The following is a 23496-nucleotide window of genomic DNA, read 5'->3' on the forward strand; positions in this document are numbered from 1 at the left end:
GCTCTATGTGGAACTCCCACTTCTGCACAGCGAGTCCTCGAAGGGCAGCCACTGGGCCTGTCCACTTCTGTCCCTCCTTGCACAGCCCCCTGGCAATACTGGGTGTTCCGAAAAGGGTTTCCCGACTCCATTAATCAGCGCAGAAATCCATCCATGGAGTAATGGTCCATTCATAAATAAGGATGAATATCAAGGACGTGGCCCAAGACATGTGCATGTGTCCATGCCTTTATCATTGCATGTGGCCTTTTTCTAAATTGCTTTCCTGAACTGATTTATGTTCGCACATTGTTCTATCTCCATGGGAAATGAGTTTGCACGGTATTGAAACCCTCCGGGTTAAGAAGCGCTTCTTTTCATCTCTTCTGACTCAGACACTCTTGGAAGCTGAACTAATCCTCGTGCCGTGACTCACTAGTGTCCTGGACATGCAGAGGTGGCTTTTCTCTCTGCAATGGTTCACTTTGTGGAGTGCATTTGATTGTGTCTCTAGCGACCCAAAGGATTAGAAGTTTCCAGTGGAGAAAAATTATTTCAAAATCTTTGTCTAAGTTCATTTGTGCTTGTTTGAACAGGTTTATAGATAGCATCTTTAAGACGCCCAAAGTTAACTTGAGGATCACAGCAAGGTCAAGGGGAAGGAGGCGAAGCGCCTGGGTCTGTGAGGCAGGTGGGAGATTTTCCTAATCCCCGTGGTTCTTTCCATCAGCCATCGTACCAGCACATTTCATCTCTAGCATTGGCTTACTGAAACCAAAGAGGAGAAGTGCTCTCTTGAATAAACCATTTCCACCTTCCCAGTTATGTGGAATGGGACTGGGTGTCCAATGGGTTAATCCCGTTACCATTTTAAGTAAATGACAGGACAGGTGATTTAAGGGAAACTGTAAAACTCACTTACTGTTTAGTACTGAAAATTAAGATATGAGCCTTTGAACCCCCCTGAGACGTACTCATCCCCAGCTTGAGCTCTGATCTACTGTGCTGTTTCCTTAGGCTGCCTTGATTCCCAACTTGCTATCACCAACATATCACTCCCTCACTCATTCATTCAGCAAACATTTAACACTACTACATTCTTTGAAATACATAAAAGTGGGTGAATTACGGTCCATGCTCATTATACCGTCAGAGGGTGGAGATGATACAGACTTCATATTTTATACCCAGCAAGACAGACTCCTTTACACCTAAACAGTATTCCACGGACCCATCTCCACTCCTGTCGTAAAACTTGATATTCACTGGTTCCTGTGTTTCTCTCTTCCCTCAAGACCATAACCTGTTTAGAGACCCATGGTTGGTCTTTTCTTTATATTGTCCCTTTGTAACACAGAGTTTCCTAGTGCTTGTGGATGAATGTTACGTATAAACAGGTACTAAAGTTTTCCAGAAGAAGGATCAATTCCTTCCAATTGGAAGAATCAAGGAAAACTTTATGAGTGTTCTTAGGAAGAAGAAATGGAAGGAAAATGGTGGCTGATGCGGGAAATTCCCCAGGCTAAAGTATGAGCTGGTAAAATATGTTTGGAGGGTGCTCCTTTGGTTTGGTTATAGGATTTGATAATCATAAGGGCTTCCGAGCTTTCGGGGTTATGAGAATCACTTGGGGAGATTCAAAATGCAGTAACATCTTGGCTCTGGCAATGAACCAATCAAACCAGAGGCTCTCAGAAAGAAGCACAAGAGTAGAGATCTGAGTCTTTCTAGTTTTTAAAAGAGCCTCACTCGCTTCTAATCTAATGTTTCCATGGCTGAGAATCACCGGGAACCTCTAGAAAACTTAAAATCGGTCCAGGTTGGGAGCTGCACACCTAATGAGTTTTATGAGGCAGTGGAGGTCAGCCTAAGAACTTTGCTTTTTCAGCAAACAAAAAGAATCCAGGCTCATCTAGGAGGTCGGACTAAAAGGGAAGAAAGTAGCCATAGGGAGATCGTTTACTAGGGGGCTGATGAATTCGCCTGAGCAGTTGCTGTGGTAGGTAGATTGTCATCTTGGTCGCCACCGGGTGTGAGAAGGTGATGGGTGACCAGGAGCTGAAGTGGGGGTTTGCTGCGTGGATGAGGTGACATTTTGGGAGAAACATGGGGGGTGCTGTGGGTAGCAGCATGGGGCTGGGGTCAGTTCTGAAAATTGAGGTTGATCTGAGGTGATTTTAAGAAAGAGGGCGTGACGGGCAGTTCACGGATTTGAGGGAGGACGAGGGGGCGGGGGTGGTGGTACTGATGTCCTCAGAGAGGTGAGTTTTGGAAGGGAGAGTATACCTGTTTCCCTAGGACAGAAGGGGAATGGCAAAGGACGCCCTGATTCATCCCCTCCTGTGCCTGACTGTTCTAGATGTGGGAGACACAGCAGCTCAGACGAGGTGCTTGATCTTCCAGCCGTGGGGCAAGGGAAGAGCGCTAAGTAAAGTTACAAGAAATGTTGAAGAGCAGAGGATGACAGTGGAATCAAAGCAACCTCAGTAAAAGGAAGGAGTATGGAGCTTTCCTGTGGGGGCCTTTCCAAGACCCAGGCAGGAGGCAAGGAGAGAAGAGAGGGTGAGCCAGGGAAGGCCCGGGGAGGCTCCCAGGCAGAAGGGTCCCACCTACCGCACTTTGCACATGAAAAGCACCCCGAAAGTGGTGGAAGAGAGGAGTGCTGGCCTCAGGGCTAAGAGCTGAGGACTGTGAGGCCCCTGTGGTAAGAGGTTACAGGAGCACAGGGTTACAAACCCCACATTAGAAACATAAACATTTGAAACCCACAGAATGTAAACGCTCCGGGTCACAGCACACTCAGCAGCTCACGGAATCCATACAGCAATTGAGCACATTAAGAAGCCTACTAACTCTGCTATCTAGCTGGAGAAGAGCTGTAATTTAGTAACCCTAGCTATCAATTACTCCTGTTTTCCTCATCTGTAAAATGAGAAGTTGGGACAAAGTGACCTCAAAGTTCTCTTCCAGCACAGTCCAGGTGAAGGGAGAGCACACACACACACACACACACACACACACACACACATGAATTTAGGAGAGTTGATTTGCTTGTTTAACATCTGCACTGAATGTTTAACTACTGATGTTCAAAAATGCAGCTGCGGGACTGCATACCGGTGTCAGGGGCGGTGCACACCAAGCTCCCAGTCCAGAGAACATCCTGACTTTAAAATAAATTGCATACTCTAAATTCTGGTGGGGGAATGGCTAGCAATGGAGGCAATTTCCTAGGACAGCAGGTAGGTCAGAAAATTAACATCTGCACTGAATGTTTAACTACTGATGTTCAAAAATGCAGCTGCGGGACTGCATACCGGTGTCAGGGGCGGTGCACACCAAGCTCCCAGTCCAGAGAACATCCTGACTTTAAAATAAATTGCATACTCTAAATTCTGGTGGGGGAATGGCTAGCAATGGAGGCAATTTCCTAGGACAGCAGGTAGGTCAGAAAATTAATTAGAGATGATGACATCCCAGTATTTTCAAGCTTGGAGAACGGCTTTGTAAATATTGAGAAGAAAATAAGCTTTTCATCACCAGGGGACACAAAATAAAGCTATGCAAATGTAGATCATCTCCCAGAGCAGAGATTAACTTGGGACAATATATTCAGGACAGCTTTTTATCACCCTCAAAGACTGAGAATAAGAATCAATCTGGACTTGGTTGGACCCTAAAAAACAAAGGTAACATGTAATCAATGGGAAGATGGCTATTAGCTAGCTTCTGCTGGCTACTAAAATCTTGTCGCTTCTCATTGGTAATGTGACTTGGGAATAATACTATGGAGACTATCGAAAGAAACAAACCTAAGCATGTGTGCTTTCTCACACAATCACAGTTGTTACACATCTCATTAAAAATCAAGGTCTTGAAGGTTCAAAACTCAACATTATTGCAGATAATTTATTTGTAAATTTGATTGAAACGAATAGCCCACAGTTATTTTCAAAAGCACGGTTGGTGCTTTTCTCTTGAAATCAGCCTTCGGCCTAACTAACTCTAAGTTAGTTCCACGCCCAAAGCACTTGCAGGCGAGAGAGAATGACAACTGAAACAGTACATTATGCAGATGATAAAATGAGTTTCCCTCTTTCCAGGGTAGGGTGCGAGAATGCATCAGCTATTTTATGGATGCTGCTGCTATTATATTTTTAATTTGAGATACTGCAGAGTAGTGCTCAGTCACTTTTATGCACTTGAGTTTTAAATACAGATGTTTTCTTCGAGTCAGTAAGACCGAAGCCAGTGGAAGTGAAAAAAGCAAATAGCGGGGAAAGCCATATCTGAGATCACCACGAGTCACCCTGGTTGAAGCTTTCAGAAACCTCCTCTGAGGCTTGGGGTTTTTCCCCCTTCCTTTGCCCCATGCCCTTTTGACAGCTGGAAACAGGCTGCGTTCCTTCCCTGGAGTCTGGGTGCTGGGCCCAGGCTCAGTGGGAGGTCGCAGGTTAACTGGAGAAGGGAGGAAGAGGCTGGGCCAGGCAGGGGACTCCAGGCCTGCAGGCTGGGGTTCCTGTGATGCTGAGCCATGGGCAAAGCAAGCCCTCTTGGACCCAGGAGGCCAGGAGGGGCATTGGCTTTGGACCAGAACAGTCATCCCCAGCATGGAGCAGCCCCCAAGTTCTTGCAGGGGCAGACCCTGCAGGTCCCTGGGTCTTGGGTCCTGGGATATTTATATCCAGATTGTTTTAAAGCAGAAGGAGGTAGAAGCAGGTCAGGCTTGGTGAGATGCCCTAAACAATGCCTGAAGAGCGAGTTCCTATACACGCTGCAAAACCCTGGGCACGTCCTATGGCCTGTTCTGGCCTCAACTTCCTCGTCTGTATGAGGGCAGAGGACTGGGCTTCTTTGTGTGAAATCCCTCTAATCATTAAGTTTCCATGAAATTTAAAGTAAAGCACAGAAATTGATTGCACTCCCAATTTGGGCTTAAATGAGCAGATCCAATATTTGTTTTTTCCCCAGAGGATGCCCTGCCTAGTTTTGTTACACAGAAGGTTTGGAAAGGTCAGTGTTCCTGGCCCATACAGATTCAGATGCACAGAGTCAGAGTGATGCTACCACTTAGAAAGCCCTCTGGTGATCAGAGAACCGGAGTCAGCAACCAATCTTCTGTGTGTGAAATCCCAGTGGGGTAATGTGCAGGGAATTATATTGGACCCTGTTGACAAAACACCTACGGGCTTGCTTAGATATGAGCCTGCTCTTAATCCTCACGTCTGCTTCTAAGGAGCAAAGAATGGGAAACACAGTTTTGCATCGGTCCCACCATCAACATGCCACTCTCGTCAAACTTGCAGATTTTTGTCATTTTCCCTGGGTTTTGACAAAATGGAATGGTTACAAATTCATCTTCTGGGATTCATCTCAAGTCTGCATTGGGCATTTTGGTGATAGGGAAACAAGCTACTGTAAGAACGGGATTACTTTTTGGAGACAGACTCAGGTTCAAATCTTCTGACTATAACCCAACGTGGGGGACATTACCTAACGCCACCCAGTAAAGGCATCCTGAAGACAAAGCCAGACACTCTGCAGGATAACTGGGTAGTGACTTGGACAACTGACTCATCTCCCGACTCTGTTTCCTTATCTGGAGAAAGGGAGGGGGTGAGGCTTCCTTGCTTCAGACTGGGACTACAGTCTGCTAAAAGCTCAAGCCCCGGGGGACCCAGCAAAGGTGGATGGGCGGAGCCCTTAAACCTCCAGTGTCTTCTGGTCCACTGGGGCAGTAGGAGGCGCCTGCATCTGACACCTGCTCAGGTTGGAACCCAGCATGGGCCTGGGTCTCAGCAGGGCACAAGTATTCTAGGCCTGGTTCACCTAGAAACAATGAAACACAGGAAAAGCGGAAGTGGCCAGGCTCCAGGGGCTGGGAGGATGGATCACGAAATGCGAACAGGAAAAGGAAAGAACCAAGAAGGGGAACCACAGTGGAGAATCCAGCAGCAGCTGGACGAGGGACCTGATGGTGGGAGGTGGGAGAAGAGTGAGGGGGAATCCGAGGTCCGTGGCCATGGAGCAGCCACAGGAGCAACCGTCCTGCAGACAGCCCAGGCCAGCGGGAGGCGCTTCACCACGTCCATGACTATGCCCATGGCTGCAGCCCTGACTTCTGATCATCACCAGCATCCCTGTCTGAAGACACCTGGAAGACTCAGAGAGCAAAGCTTACCCTCTGCCTCCTCTTTTTGATTTCAGGGCACTCTGAGGTTTCTCTCCACAGCAGCTCAAGCAGTGTGTCATCAATTTATAGGTTACGGGGATTTGCCACGCGCCCGTGTGTGTTTTCCACTGAAGTCTGTGCTTTTTCCTGGTCCCACCCGAATTCCAGATCATGGCTCACTTGCATGCCAAGTTCATGTTCCTTCTTTGTCACACTCTCTCCTCCAAATAAAACACAGAGGAAAGTTAGTTTTCTAATGCTTCGATGTCATTTTTAAAGGAAAGAAGAGCCTCTAGGTTAACGTTGAAAGAATGATTTCTGGTTAATTTTGCATTGGGAGCAATATTTTTTCAAGAGCCAAACCAGTAGCTGTTTCTTTTGCATCTCAGTTTTTGTCCACCAGCATGAGGCTGTGTGGGGTATAAATCTTTATATTGGTTACCAAAAGAGCTGCGTGAAGATTTTGTAAGGGTGGCCACTTAGACTCTGGAGTTCAAGCTTTCTTTTTTGCACTTGTTTTTGTTTTGTTTTGTTTTAGAGCAGAACTGTGTGGTAAGGGAATCAGGCCCTTAGGAAGGGACATAGAAATTCTTTTTGGTCATTTTGAGCATGTTTTATCCCCGCCAATTAATAAAACACAAGACGGAACTGGTTTCCCAACACTTTCATGAAAATCATCTCCTTTCATTCTCCCATCCTCCGCATGGCAGGAACATCTTGAGTTTTCCAAGAAGTTTTCTAAGAAGTTCGACAACTTGCCCTGACCTCCCACCCATCACTAGGGACACAAGCCAGGGTGCCCAAGGCAGAGAAAGGTGCCCTTTCTTCCCCGGCTGCTAAAGGACTAGCCCATGCTCACCTCATTGCAGGGGAAAGGTAGACAAGACTCAGCAGAAGAGTGGAAAGGGGAGGAACCAACTTCCAACGTAACGTCCGGCAGCGTGCACAGGCTCAGAAGTGTGTTGCACCTGCCCCAGGCACGGGGCTCAGCATTTGCTCGTCTGGAATTCACAGGCAGGGATGGGAGATTCCAACCATCCAAGTCCTCTTCCCCAGGTCAGGCCACCTGTCACATCGGAATGACTCTTCTTCCTCTCCTACCCTCACCTGCCAGGAATGGTTTCTCACCCCACCCAGCTGTGTGTCTGTAAGGCTGCAGGTGCTCCTATCAGGTATTTGTATTCTCCTACCAGATGTTTCCAAGATGTCCTTTACTCATTCAATTTCTGCTAAGAAAATTTAGGCTGTGATTTTTTTTGAACTCCTACCCACATATTTTTTGAAACTACTGTAATATGATTTCGTATTCTGCTGAAGTCTTGCATGATTCGCAGCATGGCACTGGAAAACTGGAAGACAGGCTGAGCAGTGCAAACCTGGACAGCACATCGGAGCCCAGCTAGCTTGCTACTCTGAGAGGAACTGCCATCTTTGTCAGATCCTGTTTGTATTCAGAAGGTCACTGATCTTATGAAAGAAGAAAGTTGAAAAGTCTTGTTTTAATCATGGCAGCAATTAGGAAATTTGGACATTGCACACCCCCCCTTCTATTGGAAACACATTCAAGAATGAATGTTTAGTTTACTCGGTGTCTCAGAAGCCTGAATGAAGCACAGGGTTGGCAAGAACCAGGTGCTCGCCCAATTCTGGTGAGCTGCTGGAATCTGCCATCCTTTCCCCAGTGATCATTGGTGTATGTGACTTCAGGACCATCCCACAGCTGAGCACGCTTGTCTTAAATCATGATAGATGCCAACCTGCTGAATCACTCACTTAACTTTAAGAAGGGCAGGGAGTGGGGTAGCCACACTTACAGCAATAGAGGACAAGAAACTTTCACCACTAACACATTAGGAATAGACATTCTCTGGTCTCTAGGACTCTGCCTCACCAGCCAGTGACAGTCTCCCAATTCCTCGAACTCGGTTCCTAGGTGTCAGCTGCCAGGGTGTCTACCAAGCCTTCTGCCATTTTTTCTCACTGGTTCCTGCAGACCCTGCACTGATTCTTTCTGTGACACATTGCCATGCTTAGCCTTCCCCCTTCTCCCCTTCTCTGATAAATGAGCCAAAGGTGGTACCACTGTCTTAGTCAGTTTCTTATTGCTGACACTCAATGCCTGACACCCACAGTTAATGGAGGAGGGGTTCATTTTGGCTCATGATTTCAAGAGTTTCTGTCCACGGTCAGCAGGCTTAAACACAGAAACAGCAAGGTGGAAGGGCCTGGCGGAGGAGAGTGGCTCAGGTCATGGTGGACAGGAAGCAGGGAGCAAAGGGAGGAGCCAGGGAGGGAGATGCACTCTTAGGTCACGCCCCCAGTGATCTGCCTCTCCCAGTCAGGCTCCACCTCCCAAGAGCAAGGCAGCTATAGCGCTGCTATGGTCAAATCCTCTTTCAAACACCCCACTTATGAGCACATGTGACCTTTGGGGGACATTCTCACAGCAGACTCTGTGGTTTCTCATCGGCCTCTCCAATCATCCACTCTCTTTCTGCTTAGATGATTTTTCTTCACATCCTTGGCAAATATATTCCCCTGGGCCTCATGCTCATCCTGCTTTCCTTTTTGCATCCTCTCCCTTATCCTCTTGGCCATTCACAGGCCCATCACTGTATTTGTTGCTCACCTTGTTACAGAGACATAGCCATAGCTCCAACACTCCCAGGATACTTCTCCCAGGAAACTTCTCCGAACAGAATGGTCCCAAATCAAACTCCTATTATCCTAAGTCCAGTTACTTGTGGTTTTTGGTTCCCAACAAGGGCATCATCACCGCAGACCTCTCTGTCTGTAAACTTGTTCGCTTCAGGATCCAACCTACAACAAGCCCGCAGATGCCCCTGCTGATTGCCTCTTGGCCTCAGCCCCTTTCTAAACCCACTGCCCCGATCCAGGTCTTCATTCCTTTTACCGGGCCTCTCAAAGTTCCATATTGACTCATTCCTTAGCATCATAACCGGACTGTGCTCCTAAAGTATATCTTAGGACCCCCAAATCAGGCTTCTGTGACTCTTCCTTGCCTGTCAAACTGAACGACAAGCTTTCCTTCCCAACCAGCCTCCCCTGAGTCTCTCCTGCCCAGGCTGAACATGAAGGGTGTGGCCTCTGGAGACCAGTGACTCTTCCAAGACCAACCTCATGTCTTCTGAAGCCTGTAACTGTAAGCAAGTTAATCTCTGCCCCTTCTTTGTGTCACCTCCAACAAGGTCAAAGAGAAAGCCCACCTGTGTGGGGGACTGGGAGGAGCTTACAAGTGCTTCTGAACGGGCCGTGGGCCAGGGGGCAGCACTGTCAGCCCTGTGTCCTGCCGGTGGAGAGGCTCTCTGCTGTCTCCCAGCTGCAACTTTAGCCCCTGGGCACAGGGCCTGCAGCCTCTCGCTGGCTTGCTGGGGCTCCCATCGTTCTCCTGGGTCCTGGTGGCACCTCCTCCCCATCCTGACCCTAGTCCTCCTCACTCCTCTAGCTCACCTCAAATGCTCCAGTGCCTTTGCCAACTCTCCCAAAGGGTCTGGTCTTTCCCTTTTTGGCTTCCCCAGTCCTTGGCCGAGGTCCCTGGTACAATTTGCACCACTTTCTCTTGGACACTGGACTTGTGGCATTTTTGTCCCATTTCTCCAATTCCAGTCCTATCCACATCTCCTTTCAGCAGCAGTCTGGAGCCTTCCTGCAACCACACTTATCTTCTGAGTAGATCTAAAACTGCCCAGCCTCCTGCAGGGCTAGCCCTGGGCTTGGGTGTGCTCCCTGGAGATGACCCAAGATTCAAAACCAAGTATGCTCAAAGCTAAAGGAAGTTGATCAAAAAACCCATTAACTATGCACAGTGTTTCTACCACTGTCAGCTAGCAAGTCAAACCATTTCTCCAAATATTGAAAATTAAACAAAACGCTGCAAAGAAAACATAGTTTAAGGGACATTCCAAGGATACTGAATGAGACAAGTTGACATCCATAATCATAAGACTTACGTTTAAATATGCACAGCCTTACGTAGCCAGAGACTCTGCGGGGCTAGGAATTGGTAGGTGCCACTCCCAATCAGAATGAAATACATTTGAATAAAATCACAGGAAAGTGGCTGGTATCAGCTTTATTCCTATAACAGTTCATCTGTAAGATGGGCAAAGCTAGGAAACTCCCTTCATTTTAAAATGTGAAACACGCCCAAAGTTAAACGCCTTGATGCCGCAGGTACACTAGCACTTCCTGTGTCTAAACATGGCACTTGGAAGGAAGCCAGGATGACACTGATTTTGCTGTCTCCTGGATTTGCTGGCCCATGGATCAAATCACCCATTACATTCCAGAGCCACAGGAAATTCTTCTTTTCCCTTTTCCCCTGGTTCCCCACCCCCAGGTTCAAGCTTTCAGCACACACTTCCATACTGAATCCTGCCAGCTCTGTATTACTTTTCTGCTTTGTTTCGAGTCTCTTCCATTTCTTCTTGCCAAAGTTCTCTATACGTTTCCTATTTTCTTCTATGAGTTTAACACAACTGCTTTATCTCAGTCACACAGTGCTCCTTTCTTCTCATCAGGAAAAGATGTCTCCCTTCTTAGAATCCCTGCTCAGGCTCTTAGCAGCCAACCTTCTTAGAATCCCCACTTGGACTCCTAGAAGCCAACCTATTGCTTCGTAATGTCCACCATGGAGGAAAACACGCCAGTTGCTGGTTTTCATATTTTACCTATTTCCAGAGACCTTCAATTAAAGAAGGTTGATGCTACATTTGCAGCAGCGGGTAGATGTGGGATTTCAGGGAAAGGGAAGATGTAATTATAGCAGAAATTCATGTTCATGCAGGTAAATTTCATAAACATTGTCTGAAGGATTCCTTGGATTCAGCATTAGGGGTGCAAAGGGAGAATTTGGTGAAATCTCTGCAGCTGGGCAGGGGAAAGAGACCTGTAAATAGGCCACAGTGAAGTCGGGACCAAGTGGGACAAGTTGCCCATCTCCAGGCAGGGAATTCCAGGAGGAGATTGCCAGAGGGTTCCTCCTGCAGGCTTAGAGCTTTCCTGCCAGAGCCAGACCTGAGTCTAAGCCCCCAGGGACAGCTCATCACCTCGTTATAAACAATGAAATCATATGTGTAGTGAGGTAAAAAGACAAAACTCAAGTGAAAAAGCTTGATAGAGGAGAAGAGGCATTGTCTTCCTAAAGAATTTTAAAATATGATGTATGTAAAAGTAGGATCAACGAGTGCCCTATTTCTCCTCAGACTGGAATATGCAGCACACGTAAAACCTACATTTAACTTTGAAATCACACAAGATTCAGCTATCATGGACCTGCGTGTGTTTAACTGAGGCTTATAAAAATAGATGAAGCCTATATACATAGATGATTTAATCAAATGATCTCTTTGAAACTTACGGTCATTTTTTTTTTCTAGCCACTATTCACTGAAGTTGTATTTCAGTGTGTGTATGTATGCATCTTTGTAAATTCACTAATACTTTTTTAGGAATAAAGTGCATTTAAAAAATGACATAAAAGTGTATTCTCTGCTGCTGAGTGTAAGTGGCCACCTTGAAATTGGAAGGCTGACTGGTCACCTGCCGGGGTGGCTCAGGCCCTGAAGGCACAGCCAAGTAGAGCATGAATGTCACATGGTGCACCCTTGATCACGTGACACACTGCCATCCCACAGCCATCGTGGTTGACCAGCATGTCCCAGCAGAGTCCCGTGAAAATTAGTCAAAGGAATGAATAGCAGCTCTAGGGGGTGGGAAGAGGCGGGAGATGGTTCTAATCCCAAATGGCTTTCCAACCTGGATTCAAAAGTAAAGAAAGTCTCTACTGTAAGATTCTTGAGGTTTTCTAAGGTGTCCAAAGTGCCTGCGAAGGCTGAGGATTTAGCTCAGTGACACGGCAACTGCCTCTCAAGCTCAAGGTCCTGAGTTTGATCCTCGGGACCCCCCCCCCAATAAAACAACCAAAGTACCTATAATGTGGCAAGAGAGGGCCTCAGGCTAAGGAGGAATTCTTGGACCTTTCTGCGTGCAGACCTTCTGACTTCAGGAGGGCTGGACTCCTGCAGACCGTTGGACTCACTGCTGACTGCCCAACCTCCCAGGACAGAGATGGGCTGCTCTGCTGTTAAAGCTGATTGTGTTTCAAGATCTTTCCTTGTGCCTTTGGCTCTGGGAATCACTCCTGGCCCAGGTGCTCAGGTGGGAAGAACAGGGCCAGTGCCTGAGACATCTCCCCTAGTCCTAGGAGACCCGGCCTCTGTCCAGAGGGGCCAGGCGTTGGAGCCCCGGGGGCTTCTTGCTCTGAGTGGCGAGAATCAAGTCCTGCCATATCCCAGCCATATCTTCTCATTTTCTGTTTGGAATGATGTTACGAGGTCAACATGAGTGCGGCGAAGCTTTCTAAAACAAAACTGTTGAGAGGACATTATTTTTGAAATTTAATCATCCACCTGCACCTTAGGATGAAATTATGAATTTGTAATTTCATAAACAAGACATTGAAACTGAAGGACCACTGTGTTCCGGCGTCGTGGGCCTCATGACACACTGTACCTCCACGGTCAGTCTCGCGATGACTGGGCTACCTAAGTACGGATGCGCGCTGAGTTTGCTGCTGGGGCACTTGGGCCTGTGTGCGATGCAGCTCACTATCCGTTTATAAATTCTTTCCGCGGACTTCTGAAAATATAAAGAAGACGGGGTGGGGCTCGCATTCCTCAGTGTTTACAGCATGCCAGACGCAAACAGCGAGGTGGCTCCGGGTCATGCATTTCCCTTAACTCCTCGCAGCTTGAGGAGCATGAGGTTAGTAGGCAAAGGTACGCATGAGGCCAGATTTCATGAACTTTCCTAACACAGATAAATTTTTTTCCAGTTCTTTCATAAAACATAGGAACAGACACAAAGGACTTAGGAACAAACAAAGCACAATCCAGGGGCCTAACCTTGTATTTTTTGGCAAAGAGGACAAGCGTAGAGCAAGATACCAATCTGCAAATATTTGAAAGCATAAACATTATCGAGTGAGAACATTATTTGGCCTGGTAGGCATGGGTTTAGCCGGCCTGCATATCAAGACATGACACTGTTAACTGCTATTGGAAACAACAGTAATAGAAATCGAGGAGGAAAGAGGTGCCTTGACCAGACGCACAGATACTGCACGGGGGCAAACGGTCAAAGTCTGTCAAAGGAGAAACTACTCCAATGCATTCTGTGCTGGTGGTGAACCTGCGTGCGCCACTGCTGGCTGCTGGTTATCGTGGAAAGCTCTAAAAGGTTCGCCATCCCTGCTAGGATTTATGCTTACCACTATCAAAGTGTTCTCTGGCCTGAGGCTGGGGGCACCATGAACATCCGAAAAACAGCTCTGATGGCATCTTACCCTGAAACCTAAATGTGGCCTAAATGTCAAGTCCTGGGGGCATGAATCTACCCTTCAGAGCAACGCGCCTGTGACATGAGAGATGTTCTAGCTCCGTCTGTCACTGATCTGTCCAAGCAGTACTGCACAGTTTACTTATCCTTTCACAGAGTCACTCTTAGAAGGCCAACATTTGCATAGCTCAATTCATCCCCTCACTCGAGAAACAAGCGTTGGGTCTTTATTGTGCGCGACGCTGAATAGATTTATCACGAAACTGATGACATCCTAGCTTCAGGGTTCCTCACAGGGACAGGTCATCTCCAAATCCTCCTCCTAATCTTACAGTCACAACTGTGCATCTGCTTTTATTTTTCTGAAAGAAAGCCCCAAATGATATAACCTTAAACTCTATAAACTCTTGAAAAACCTCGGATATCGTCGCGGCAGAAAATGCATAAGAATCTCATGGCCATCAGCCCGATCTGGGAGCAGCTCCGACTGGGAGGGGGTGTGCATGAGACCAAGCCCAGACCCCTGTGTCCCCCAAGCACGCGAATCCCCGCTGCTGTGCCCCTCCTCTGAGCCACGGCCTCTCTCCTGCAATGGTCAGAGTGTCCTATAACCCTAGGGGCACGGTCTGCCATCCCCAGGAGGCCATTTATCCCAAACTCCTGTGCCTGAGTGAGGAGGGCGCGAGGGAGCCCCTGTGACTTTTGCCCAGCCGGGACAGAAAGGACTTCCTTGCTTTGTTGACTGTGGATCTCAGCAATCAAGACAGCTCTGAACTCAAGCTGCCAGGTCATAGGGGAGAAACAAAGAAGATGTTGCTAATTCCAGCGCTGATTCTTCCCAATAGTTCCCCTTTACAGGCTCAGCCCTAAGCAGGCACAGACCCGCTCTCCACTTAACTAATCCCTTCTGGACACGAGGCAGGTGGTTGGCACATATGTGCTCGTGTACCTGTCTGTTTGTTCCTTTATTAAGCCACACACTTTTTCTTTTATCCAGACATGAAAGTTTCCATCCATTGTTGAAAACATAGGGCTGCATCACTGCTGTGTTAAAGACTGAAGGAAACGACAGGCCCTGGCTTTCTTCCTGTGTGTTTTCTGCTGTTGTGAGCGTGATGGGGCAGTCCTGATCTATCTTCTTATTATGACTGAAGTAGCTGGGATTTTATGCTATACAATTTTAGGTGAGAAACACAGACTATGTTCTGGAATTCATCCAGGCATGAGCTTCTAGAATCAAGCAACATGGTGGTGATTATTGGTTTATTGACAACTTCTCCAGCTAGGACACGATGCCATCAGAGTGTGCACTGATCCCTACCCTCCTGCTTAAGCCCTGATTTTCTCTTTACAGAGAGAATGCAGCTGTGTGGAGGCGAGATCCCCACCATGGACGAGCTGGCCCAGGTGGCATTTTGCAGAGATTGCATTTGTCAAGTTCAACTATCTTGCCTTGTCCTATATTAGGAATTCCTATGCTCTCAGTTTTTTTTTCCCTCTCATCTCAACAAAGTAACACAGTAAATAAAATTTCTTTCCCAGAGCCCCTGCCTACAAATGATTAACTAGCTGATCTTCTCGGCCCTCAATTCTCCCTTTAAAAGTGGGGAGTGGATTTCCTTTGTTCCTTTAGCTTAGGGAAGTTTCAAAGATCTGGCCTTTCTGGGGCTGTTTGCCCTGAACTTCTGCCTGGCCACAGAGCTCCTTTACCTGTCTACATAGCTGGCCCAGGAAGCTACCTGTGCAGTAGTGAAGAGCCAGGTGTGTTGGGTCACAAAGCGAGGGCTGCTCTTGACTCCCTCTTAGCTGTGCTGTGCCAGTGCAGACCTCACTGGCCACAGCCCACCTCACACCAGACTAAGAGAGAAGGCTAGATGGAGAGTTAGCTGTCTGAGTTTCCCTTTGCACATGCCTGCCAATGAACCACGCACTTCTTTTTTTTTTTTTTGCAAACACGAAAGCTAACACTCATTCTTGCAGCACGTCCATTTTGCAAGAGAGTTATTTTCACTTGCAAGAATTCGCGTATTTAGAGACACCTGACTTGGTCTGGTGGGAAGTGTTGCAGCTGCTGCGTGGGCAGCACTGCATTGGAGACAGGAAGGATATTAGCTGGCGGTGAGCACACCTTGCACAACCATGCCCGGGGCTGGTCACTCAGACACGCTCTGCTCACAGCTCACCCTCTGCACAGTGGCTTCTAGGATTCCAATGCAGCTGTGCGCATACACACACACACATACACACACACACACACACACACACACACACACACACATCCCCCAAAACAAGAACATGCAACTTTTCAAGATTTCCTCCAAGCGGGAGGGAGGGTGTGCTTAGTGCCCAGGGAAGGAGCCAAAAGACCTGCTTTTGTTGGCTCCGGGACCCCCGGCATGCGGAACCTGGGGACTCACACTCTCTTTGCTCCCAAATGACAGCCGTCTGCACTGGTTAGAAGCACAAGGAGAGGAAAGTAGCACTTTCTGCAAAGTGGCCACAACTGCTGACGCAAGGAAGGAAGGAACTGTCAGAGAGAAGGGGAGCTCTGGAGATGCATTTTCCTTTAAAACCAGAATCACAAACTTCCACTAAGTTGATCTCTCTAAAAACGCCCAAACTACTTCTGCGTTTATTTAATTCAGTGAAAAAAAAAACAATTCTGCGACAGGACCCCTGGCGACCTGGCTAAATACCCCCACTCCAGTTTTTTGATGCCTGTGTTCTAGGCGACCTCTGGGCCTCTCCCTCCGTGATCAGTTAATTATGTGACAGCCAGGGAAAAGGACAACTGCAAACCAATAAAACCCCAGGAAGGGGTGGCAGAGCAGAGCCCGGCCAAGCGGTATGCAGGGTAAGTGTGTCCTTGTTGAGCTGGCAGTCTCTAGAATGTGTGCATTTCACAAAAGAACGGCGTTTAAAAGTGCATTCTAGTTGTACGGGATGGGGCGCTGTCTTTTGATTTTTATGGGCAATTTTTAATTGGAGAGAATTTATCACCCAAGGCTATTACTGATTGTGACCTATTTACTTAAACTTTCAAGAGAGGAAAAAACAGGAAAAGACCTGGAATAAGAGTTGATTGTGTGATTCCCCAGGCTGCAAAATAAGAACTTTAAGAGTTACTGAGAACTTTTTTGAAATCCTTCTTAAAGGTCAAGAGGGAAAACAGTTAAGATCTGAGCAGATTAAAAGAAGTACGTCTGAACCTGTGAATTTGGGGGTAGAGAATTTTTGTCTTTAGTTTTCAAAAACTTCCGCGGTTTGTTTTTGGTGTTATTTTTGTACATTTTCTAACCAGAAGAGTGAGGTCAAGAGATGTCTTCAGGATGGTAAATTCTGATGTCCTCCAAGTGACTAAATGGCTAAATTCAGAAGGGCAGCAGGAAGATGAAAGCAGACTGTACAGGAGCTGTGTGGAAATTCCACCCGGTGTAACATTTACTAGTTCAGAATAGTCAGAACTCACATGGAATTCTACGCAGATTGTAAAAAGCATTATTCACGGGCTGGGAGCAAAGTTCAGAATGTTTGCAAAGTCAGAATTATTTACATTCCTTATACCTACCGCACAGAAAACTTACGTAACTTTTCTTTTCTCGTAAGGATAGGTAACAGATTTTAAAATATTCTGGGGAGGTTTCGCCTTACAGCAACCTAAACTGATCTCACCACTGACAAAAGAAAACGACTGCCAGAAAACTAGCCAGAGAACTATATAATCGCTGACAATCAATAGCAAACAGACACTGTGACAAAAAAGCACTTTCCAGGAGGAGTCAAAGTAATTCTCCCGTGATCTCGATCCATCCCACCCACCGCCCGCTAGACAACATCTGGGTAGTGTTTCACAGACAAACATAAAAGGGCTCTTTTCTGCTGTGCCCCATCATTAAGGAAAAACCCGTTTTCCACATGCAAGCGGCACTTGTACATTCCCCCAGATAAGCCTGGGTGCCTTGAATGATTTAAGTAAGTTTTAAAAGAATCACAACTTTTTCATTACCTTTAGAACTCAAGTTTTCCAAACACATCTCCAACCTGTAGCCGGCGCTGGTGTTAACACAGCGAGTGCTTCTTACCTGCACAGCATGCGGGCTCCTGGCCGGCTGAGAAGGTAGGGCAGGCAGGAAAATGAGCAGTGGGACCGTGCAGGTCGCCGGGGGAGAGGTAGGTGTCCTGGGCTTCTCCAGAGGAGCTTTCTCACCGTTCACTGTCAGTCAAAAACAAGTTGGTACAAGTCTGAGAAGGAATTACCTGAAGGGACTAGAGAGGAGGAAAGAGGTTGAGAAAGATTAGGCAGAGGAGGGAGGGACGGAGAAGGAGGGAGGGAGAAAAGGAGACGAGGGAGAGAGAGAGAGAGAGAGAGAGAGAGAGAGAATGTGAATATCAGAGAAAGGAGTCCATGATGTCACTGTGTATCTTAAAGTCCTGAGGAGTTGTATAGACTGGCACAGGATTCTTCAATTCCCCAGCCCCAGCCCGCCAGACACCTGTATAAAAGATTAAAGAAGGTCAGTTAATCCTGGAAGAAACTTTGGCCACCCTTTTCAAAGCCCTTCTAAAGGTCTCTTTGCCTATGCAGACTATAAATAAATAACCAGATTATCTTTTCCAACAAGCTCTCCTTTACCTGCCCTTCTCCTCACCCCAAAGGAACATTAACAAAACCCCGCACCTCCTGGGGAGGCAGGGCTAGGGCAGGCCGTGCCTGAGTCCCAGAGTCTGGTCCCACACAGGGAAACTCCTGTGTTTAGCACCTTGATTTTTTCTATTGCCTTTGTTTTCTCCCTGAACAAGTGTAAATGAGCGGGAGAGATGTGGGTCATGTTGGGTATGTGTGGGCAGACGGTGGGAGTTGCACTGTGGGAATCATGTCGTCACCTGGCTCTAACATGCTTGCAGGGTCTGACATTTGTATGACAAATGACTGGAAGTCCTTGGGGCAGACATGTGAGGGGAGACCTTTGGGGTCCAGAAATGAAGTTGTAGTGTCTTCTGGAAGCCAGCCATGTGTCTGTCCTACACTGAGGCGCTCCTGCAGCCTCCGTGTCCACGGGTCCGTCTGTGGCCCATGTGCTCTCCTAGCCTCTTGGGACACGGTGTATGGGGATCCCTGCAAAGTTCTGCTAATGAGACACCCGTCTGCTGGCATGGGCAGCGCCCAGAGGTGCAAGGGCTTTCAGTCACAAAGGTGGTGGGGACACACTGCACGGCCCCTGCCTTGGACGTCCTCTCTCTGCTCTTTTGCAAGACCCGACTCCTCCTCCTCAGAGATCAGGCTTTGCCACAGGGTCCCTGCCCCGGAGGCCCCACCGGTGTGGCCCCTGCTGAACTCTGTGCCTCAGCTCCCTTCCTGCTTCATGCGTCACTCACCACCGGGTGAGACCATCCCAGTGCTGTCATTTTCTGTCTCTGTCCCATTGTGGAACTTGGCCGTGCCTGATTTGATGACCCCATATCATCTTTTCAGAGATACTTGACACACCATAGACCTTCCGAAAGTGCATTGATAAAAGATGGCGAATGGAGGATATGATTTATTGCAGTTCAACTTTAATTCTTACCTTCCTATATTTAATGAATATTCCCACCCTCGACTTCCACGAGCAAACTAACATTTGAAGACTCCTCAATGTAGAAAACTCCTTTAAAAGCATCAATTTGATGTTTGGATCAAGATACAAGCATGATTATTCATCTTTTGAGGGCCAGGAAATGGAAGCCAGAGAGGGCCAGCGATTTGTCCAAAATCATCGAGCCACAGAACAAATAGCTCTGCTCCCTCCGCACACCCCACTGTCCCGCAATTTTCTCCAGTGTTTCGTGGGCATGGACATGGAATTCTTTGAGCATCCAGGGACACACAGTGGGAATTACAGTCACACCTCGATAACTCTGGCTGAGCCGTCCACGAAAGAGCTGATGTTCGTTCATGCTGACAGAAGGAAATCAGTCCCTAGGACACGAATATGACAAACACAAGTTAAACATTAAGACTGTTCTTCATTGCAGTCCTGTTTGCCTACTTATTCTTTTTCGTTTAGTAATGTGTCAACAATTAGATCTTGAGGGTGCCAACCTGACAGGAAAATGCCCAAGGAGGTGAAGCACAATGACTGCATGACCAGGGGGCAGCCTGGAGCTCAGGAAAGTTCTGGAAGAATCCTCTGAGACCTGTCACGAGTGACAGACTTCGGTGTGGATGTTTCAGGAACAGAATGATCTGGCCAGGTCCTTCTGGAAATTTCTGAGGCCAAGTCGAGGAAATAGGGAACAATTTTAATCCTGCAAGTAAATATTTTGTCACCCAATCTCTCTCCCACCCTGTCAGTAAATCCTGCTTCACGGTCTGGGTTTTAGGAGGAATATCTGAAATTTACTGTGTGAAATTACATTAAATAACATCACCAATCAATCTGCCATCAAAGATGGTCAAGGGTAGTAACCCGTAAGCCTAACATAAACAAACATGAATATATGATACATTTCCTTTCCTTTCCTCCTCCCTCCTCTCTTCTTTCTTTTCTTTCTCTTTCCTCTTTCCTCTCCTGCATTTAAGGAAGACTCAACGTGTCAAATTTGGATAAAAACATGCATCTAAAATGTGTATTTTTCCCTGAAGTCCTGAGAAAACATTTGAGGACTGGGCAGAAATCTTCAAAAGCACCAACTTTCGAAAGAGATCTGTTTCCTAAGAATAATTTCCCAAAAAAGGAAACAATTTTTCTCGAGTTCTCTCAGTTCTCACGCCAGTGTGGACAGGGACCTAGACAACCTTGAAGGGTGATGGGAAAGAAACCAAAAGGTTTTTTTTCCTTTTGGATACAGTCCTCTTGGGTGGTATTAAGTGTGGCGCTCCTTATGAAGGGTTCATTCTTAGGACATTATTAGCACTGCAGAAGGCGCCGCCAGCTCCCAGAGCCCCCAGGGGCGGCGCGGGGTGTGACCGGTTTGCTGCCGTCGTCTTCGTCTTGGAGAAGCCCTGGGAACTCAGGTGAACCAGAGAGAAGTGTGTGTCCATGCCAGTTCTTTCCAACTCTGCCGGCCAGAACGGAGACCTGCGCATTCCTCTGGCTTCCTGGACAGAAGTGTGCTTAGGGATCTCAAGTCAAAATCGGATCTTGGGATGGGATCCCTGCAAGCAGACGTGGGGACAGAGATGCACGGGAGATTTATCAAAGACGCCCTCTGGGAAGGAACCCAGAGGGGCTGTGAAAGAAGTAACCTGGGATGAAAGAAGCCAGGACACAACTGTGGCGCGAGGCCGAGGTCCAGCCTCTGCCTGCTCCTGGGTTCTGATGTGAGGACAGCACCTAATAAGGGAGCCGGGTCTTCATCATCCTGCACAGGGATTCTCTGGCTAGGGGAAGAAGGGGCGCTCGTGTGTGGGCATGGGATCTTCCCAGTGCTGGAGCTTTTCTGCATTTGCTGCAGCAGGGGCCCCCGTACCCCCAGGCAATGCAATGCAGATGACTAGCAGCTGCAGGCCAGCAGCAGCCACGCACAGAGCACACGGCTCCCAGAAGCAGCACAGGGGCCGCCAGCCCCCTGAGCACCGAAGGCCCCCTGGGAACGCAGAATGTGTTCCCCTCCGTTGATTCCCCTCCTTCAAAGCAAAATAAAATAAAAAATCCCAGGACCAAATTTGGAAGGTAATTTAGACGCAAATAATTTATTATACACGCAATCATTTATTCCAAGGGACAGGAGGATCCTAGCTGCGCTTTCTTATCACAAACAGAATCCTTTGTTACATGACAACTGGGTTTGATTAGTAACTAACTTGGGTGCTTTCTCTTTGCTGGATTACAAGGAGTCCCCAGTCTCTACAGTATTTAAATTACTGTTGAACAGAAAGATGGATAAATAGGTAACTGTCACACATACCATAGACATACTCCAGAGTCCCACAGAAGGCTGACTAAATCTCCGCAGAGCTGATGGTGGGCTTCCAGAGCAGGGAATGACTGACTTTAGCCCATAAGATTTCCACAGGTGGACACGAAGAAGTGTTGCAGACACACCAGGAAAAAGGCTAATTAAGTTAATTGAAAGAGTCAAGACATCTGACCTCCGAGATGGTTAGCAATGGAGCACTAACCTTAACTCATGGGGCTCAGCCATAATCACAAGGAAAATGGTTTGATCACTGAATCCCATCTCCCTTCCTCCTTGGATATCCTTAGTGGGGGTTGAGTTGTGCTGAGTGCAGCCTCCAGCTCCCAGTGGAGGGTTCCCCACCTTCCTACCACCATCTTCAATACAACTGATTCCTCCTTGGGAAAATAGTATGGCTGATTCAGGGCTGTGTGCACTCAAAAATTACCAAGAAATGCAAATATTACTTAAGAAAAACATTACCTCCAAGTTATTCTGCTGCAGGGTGACTGCTCATCCTGGTTTTAACCGTAAAAATCCTAGGAAAACCCTCAGTCCCAGGCAAATGACAATGACCATTCAGCCTAACCTCCTGGGGTCCTCGGCTGTCTTGGAGTCCACTATTAAATATTAAAAGATGGGTTCATTTGAAGCTCTCCTAAGTTGGTAGCACCAAATAGACCTTTGCCCAAAGCACCTGTAGAAGGGAAAAATGTGTACTTTAAATTTAGGCTCACTGGCTCATGCCCGTAATCCCAGCACTCTGGGAGGCTGAGGCAGGACCTGGAATGCAGGTTTGAACCCAACCTGGGCAACCTCGTGAGACTGAAAGTAGAGAGGGTGAGGGTGTAGTTCACTGCCGAGGCTCTGGGTTTGATATCCAGGACTTGAAAAAAAAATAATAAACTCAGGCAATACCGGAGTCCACAAAGAGGACACCTCTCCTCTGACCTCACTTGAAGGCAGTTGGAGACTCTGGGTCTCTCTGGGCTGCAGAACTTCGGGCTCCGTGAGTTGTGATCTGGTTCCCTCTTGCGCCACTCAAATCATAATTTCACTGCTGTAGATGTTGGTGCAAACTCACACCCAGGACAGATACACACAGTTTGCTCCTGATTTACTTTAGATCCACTTTTACTGAGTGAGCTCCTCTGTGGCAGTTCCCATCTATGGAGGGCATGATGACTTGTTAAAAGCTTTTTTATGAGCAAAATTCCCAACACATAGCATGTATTTTGGTTAGGGGAATTGGCACACATACATATCATACCTTGATCATTTTTCTCCCCCTTCCACCTTCTCCCGCCCTCCTTCGCACATGCCCTTCCCACCTGCCCCAAACCTACCTCCCCGTTTCTTACCGTCTCTCCTTTATTTTGCTCTTTAGAAGATTCATATTTCGGATTTCTCATGAAAGAGAAACCATGTGATACTTAATCCTCTGTGACTGATTTACTTCACTTAGCGTTATGGTCTGCTGCTGGGAATGTAAACCAGCAACGACTGCTTTTTACCGCTGACAGCACTGTTACCTGATGCAGGGTCACTTGGGGCTCTTCTTCCAGGTCCTGGATGTCCCAAAAGAGTAACTGGACAGGACACACATGAAAGGCAGTGGAGGTGATCAGTAAGTGAAGATGGGAAGAAAGTGTGCGCTGCGGTGAGAGCAGACAGCGAAAAGATTCACAGTGGGCCTAAAGGAGAAGGAAAAGGGGTCTCTTGTGTCCACAATTCCCAGGTTATCTCCTTCTCATGTGAATAAGGGGCAGGTGGGACAGTGGGCCTATCAAACCCTCACTTTGCCTTACACCTCGCATAAACTGTTCTACTGAGGAGCTAGCGTGGCTTCCTGCCAAATGTAAAGCTGGGATCAGAACCGTGTCTTTTGATTGGCCATGCCCATCTGCAAATGAAAGACTGAAAAGAGCATCTTTTGATTGGTCCAGGGAACAGCACCACATTCAAATAAAGAATTGAAAATACCACCTTTCTGACTGGTTCTCCGTTTGGTGATGCAGGCATCACTGCGCTAGCAGTGTATCTCTCCCTGGGAGCGTCACTTAGCCTGCTGCCCTATCTTAGTACCAGCTGATCAACAGACAAGC

General features: G+C 47.4%; 1 protein-coding gene and 1 long non-coding RNA gene across 12 annotated transcripts in view; both read right to left on the reverse strand.

Annotated features, from left to right (window-relative positions):
• The window catches only part of Kcnj15 (potassium inwardly rectifying channel subfamily J member 15), a 42494-nt gene extending 24285 nt beyond the window's left edge, over positions 1-18209 (reverse strand). The window contains exons 1-3 of one of the 8 annotated variants that reach the window (XM_010636552.2): positions 17593-18092; positions 7011-7217; positions 6161-6372 (exon numbers count right to left, since the gene is read on the reverse strand). Coding sequence is in view for 1 of the 8 variants with exons in the window: in XM_010636555.2 (XP_010634857.1) it covers positions 6161-6324 (164 nt within the window). In the remaining 7 variants the exon portion in view is untranslated. Of the gene's footprint in view, positions 1-6160; positions 6373-7010; positions 7218-17516; positions 17538-17592; positions 18101-18143; positions 18169-18188 lie in introns of those variants that run through there. The other 7 variants (XM_010636551.2, XM_010636550.2, XM_010636553.2 and 4 more) reach the window with 7 other exon arrangements.
• A 655-nt stretch (positions 18210-18864) lies between these two features.
• On the reverse strand, positions 18865-22836 carry LOC104870788. 4 transcript variants are annotated; one of them, XR_782622.1, is made up of 5 exons: positions 22753-22836; positions 22343-22558; positions 21401-22088; positions 19593-20648; positions 18865-19469 (listed from the first exon to the last, which is right to left on the reverse strand). It is a non-coding gene; the product is annotated as an uncharacterized LOC104870788 (long non-coding RNA). The 4 variants fall into 4 exon arrangements; XR_782624.1 differs by having other exon boundaries at positions 21401-21484; positions 21615-22558; XR_782621.1 differs by having other exon boundaries at positions 21401-22558.
• Between the last annotated feature and the right edge of the window lie 660 nt (positions 22837-23496).

The sequence above is a fragment of the Fukomys damarensis genome, unplaced genomic scaffold, assembly GCF_012274545.1.
Source record: "Fukomys damarensis isolate Sample0158 unplaced genomic scaffold, DMR_v1.0_HiC HiC_scaffold_24, whole genome shotgun sequence".
NCBI classification, from domain to species: Eukaryota; Metazoa; Chordata; class Mammalia; order Rodentia; family Bathyergidae; genus Fukomys; species Fukomys damarensis.